The 3,226-nt window shown below is 56.7% G+C and overlaps 1 protein-coding gene across 1 annotated transcript; it reads left to right on the top strand.

The window, feature by feature from the left end:
- On the top strand, window positions 1-3,226 carry GSTM3 (glutathione S-transferase mu 3). The gene is given in 9 exon segments (XM_028503156.2): window positions 1-121; window positions 494-569; window positions 934-998; window positions 1,894-1,950; window positions 1,952-1,976; window positions 2,071-2,171; window positions 2,494-2,589; window positions 2,677-2,787; window positions 3,024-3,226. Coding segments are annotated over 9 exon segments (759 nt in total). The 5' UTR covers window positions 1-73; the 3' UTR covers window positions 3,204-3,226.

Genomic DNA, 3,226 nt, shown 5'->3' with positions numbered 1-3,226 from the left:
CCTCGCCTCGGGTATAAAGCCCCGCCCGTTGGCGCTCGCTCTCCAGTCCAGCGGGCGCGGGAATACCTTCGCCATGTCGTCTAAGTCGGCTGTGGTTCTGGGTTACTGGGATATTCGCGGGGTGAGTACCATGTCAACGGCCGAGCCGCTGGATCGGGAGGAAACGGACGCAGAGGCGGCTGGGGGTCCGGGGCCTGCGGTCTCGGTCTCGCAGAGAAGGGGCCCTCCTCCGAGCCAAGCCCACTTCGCCGTGACCCGGCGCTGCCAGCCCCTCCCCGCCCCTCCCGCGGAGTTTCCCGGCCTCAGGGGCCCGCCCTGCCCCTGCCCTGGGTTCCCGGGCCGAGGAGAGCTGCTGAGGATCGCTAGCCGCCAGGGGCCGCTCCCGGGGGTGGCTTAACGACCACCTCGTCAAGGGTCTCGGCAGCCCCGGGGCGGGTTGGGGGTTGGGGTCGGTGGGAGCTGCGCAGGCGCTGACCGGAGCTGTCCTCCCCAGCTGGCGCACGCCATCCGCATGCTCCTGGAGTTCACCGGTACAAACTACGAGGAGAAACGGTACTCGTGCGGGGGAGGTAAGGCCGCTCTGGGGCCGCCGAGCTCAGCCAGGCTGGCCCTGCAACACTTGTTGCCTTTTGTGCCCCGAAGGTGGCATCACTGCAGAGTCCAGTGGGACTAGTGTCCCCGTCACCTGGAAGATCTCTGCCCTGCCCTGCCCTGTGTTGGGAGAGACGCGTCCTTTATCTGGAGCTGAGACTCGCCCTCTGCCGTAGCCCAAGTCCATCCTCACCCTTACCCAAACAGGCCCCAGAGATGCCCGGGTTAAGCTTTGGGGGCCTGGGAGCCTGAGCCTCCAGATCAGGTTGTTTCTTTAGGTCTTTGCACTGCCCTCAGGGGGGATATTAAGGACGCTGGGTCCCCCTCGGTTCTCTCTTACAGCTCCTGACTACGATAAAAGCCAGTGGCTGGACGTGAAATTCAAGCTAGACCTGGACTTTCCTAACGTAGGTGGTTTAGCAAAAGCGGGGTTGGCGGCGAAGGGAAGGCTGGAAGTATTTCCTGGCTTCTTCCCTCGCTGGTCTCGGGGGATCTGGAATAGAGGCTCTTCACCTGCATAGAATGAATAGAATTCAGGGGTTCTTGAACTTGAGCAGAGAAAAAATTACATTTTCATCTCCACTAACCACCAACTGAAAGTGAACAGTTCCTTCTATTATGAATACAGGCAGTAAGTGACCCTGGTCATTAGCCGCGGCTGTGACTGTCACCAGTAGAAATCAGGTATTTTTGTGTTGTAGCTATTGTAATACATATTCACATCCATCATACTTTGAAACTGTGGTAGCTATTACACCTGTTTTTATTTAATTCACTGATAGCCACTGATTACTGTTACAGTTTTGCTTAATATTTTTTATAAATTGTGTAAACGTACATAATTTGTTTAAGCATTTAAAAACCTTATTCTGCCCTGGCTGCTGTGGCTCAGTGGATTGAGCACCAGCCTTTGAACTGAAGGGTCTCCAGTTCGATTCCCAGTTGTGTCACATGCTGGGGTTACAGGCCAGGCTCTCAGTGGGGGGCGTGTGAGAGGCAACCACACATTGATGCTTCTCTTCCTCTTTCTCCCTCCCTTCCCCTCTGTCTAAAAAAATAATAAAATCTTTAAAAAAAACAAACCTTATTCTGCAAAAGGGTGCATGGCAGGCACACACACATACCCACAGAGAGAGATGAAGAACCCCCGTCTAAATTCCGGTGGGGACCCAGTCGCTACCTTCGACTTACTTTCTCCTTCCTCCTCACACGGCACCTTCTCTCTTCTGTTCACTTCCCCGAGAGTCTCACCTCCCCAGCAGACAGTCGGGCTGATCATTTGACCTGTCCCTTTCCTTCCAGCTGCCCTACCTCTTGGACGGTAAGAACAAGATCACCCAGAGCAATGCCATCCTGCGCTAATATCGCCCGCAAGCACAATATGTGTGAGTGGGGTAGGGCAGGTGAGGGGGCGGGGCTGCGTGCCCCCTGGGCATATGTGGACGTGCAGAGAGTGACTTCTTGTGGTTTGGCCGACAGGCGGCGAGACTGAAGAAGAAAGGATTCGAGTGGACATCATGGAGAACCAAGTGATGGACTTCCGCCTGCAGCTGGTCCGCATCTGCTACAACTCGGACCATGTGAGTTTCCTTAGCAGGCAGATGTCCAGGGAAAGGAGCTTCTAGGAGCCCAAGGCTGATTCTCCGTTCCTCTGCTGCCACCTTCCCACCAACCTGATCGGCCAGAATAGAACAGAACTCTCACTTTGTGGGGGTCTGTTGGTCGTGTAACTCTGGTGTCGGCCCCTGTGCCCCTCCAAACCCCCCCCTTCCATGCTGCCCCCCCCCCCCGCCTGAAGGCAGTGGGGGGAAGGCGACGGGAGAAGGGTCACGCGGTGTCCATTGCGGGCCCGTGCCCCGGTTCGCCAGGAACGTGATGGCAGCTCCTCTCACCCTCTCCCAGGAAAAATTGAAGCCTCAGTACCTGGACCAGCTACCTGGACATCTGAAGCAGTTCTCCTTGTTCCTGGGGAAGTTCTCGTGGTTTGCAGGGGAAAAGGTAGGGAGAAAGGAAGGAGAAGGGATACCTGTCTCTCCGTGCAGGCGCTCATGCGCCCCAGGCCTCACCGTCTCACTCTCTCTCCAGCTCACCTTTGTGGATTTTCTCGCCTACGACGTCTTGGATCAGAACCGCATGTTTGAACCCAGGTGCCTGGACGAGTTTCCCAACCTGAAGGCTTTCATGTGCCGTTTTGAGGTAACGGATGCTCCCTGCAGCTTTCTCTTACAAAACGCAGGCCGCCCGGGCCTAAAGGGACCAGTGATTGGACATCTCCAACCTTTAAGTCTTGGGACGGGCCTGGCTTCTATACCTGACAGGTGCTGTTCACAGGGAAGGGTGGGGAGGACCGGCGGCCTGTGCACGCGGCTGGTTGGAAGTGCGTCTCTGGGGCAGCACTGGCCTCTATAAGGCGTGGTGTGCTTTCCCTTCAGGCTTTGGAGAAGATCGCTGCCTACATGCAGTCCGACCGCTTCTTCAAGATGCCCATCAACAACAAGATGGCCTTGTGGGGCAACAAGAGGGCGTGCGTGACTGAGCGCCAGCCGACTGGCACTGTGCCTGTGCCCCCGTGCCTGCAGGGGGCCGCGTGCTTCCTTCTCTGCTCTTTTTAATAAATAGCACTTAGGCTGCCGGT

Source organism: Phyllostomus discolor, chromosome 14, assembly GCF_004126475.2.
Source record: "Phyllostomus discolor isolate MPI-MPIP mPhyDis1 chromosome 14, mPhyDis1.pri.v3, whole genome shotgun sequence".
Classification (NCBI taxonomy): Eukaryota; Metazoa; Chordata; class Mammalia; order Chiroptera; family Phyllostomidae; genus Phyllostomus; species Phyllostomus discolor.
The sequence above is the reverse complement of the archived record's forward strand: the minus strand, read 5'-3'. Positions and strand labels throughout refer to the sequence as shown.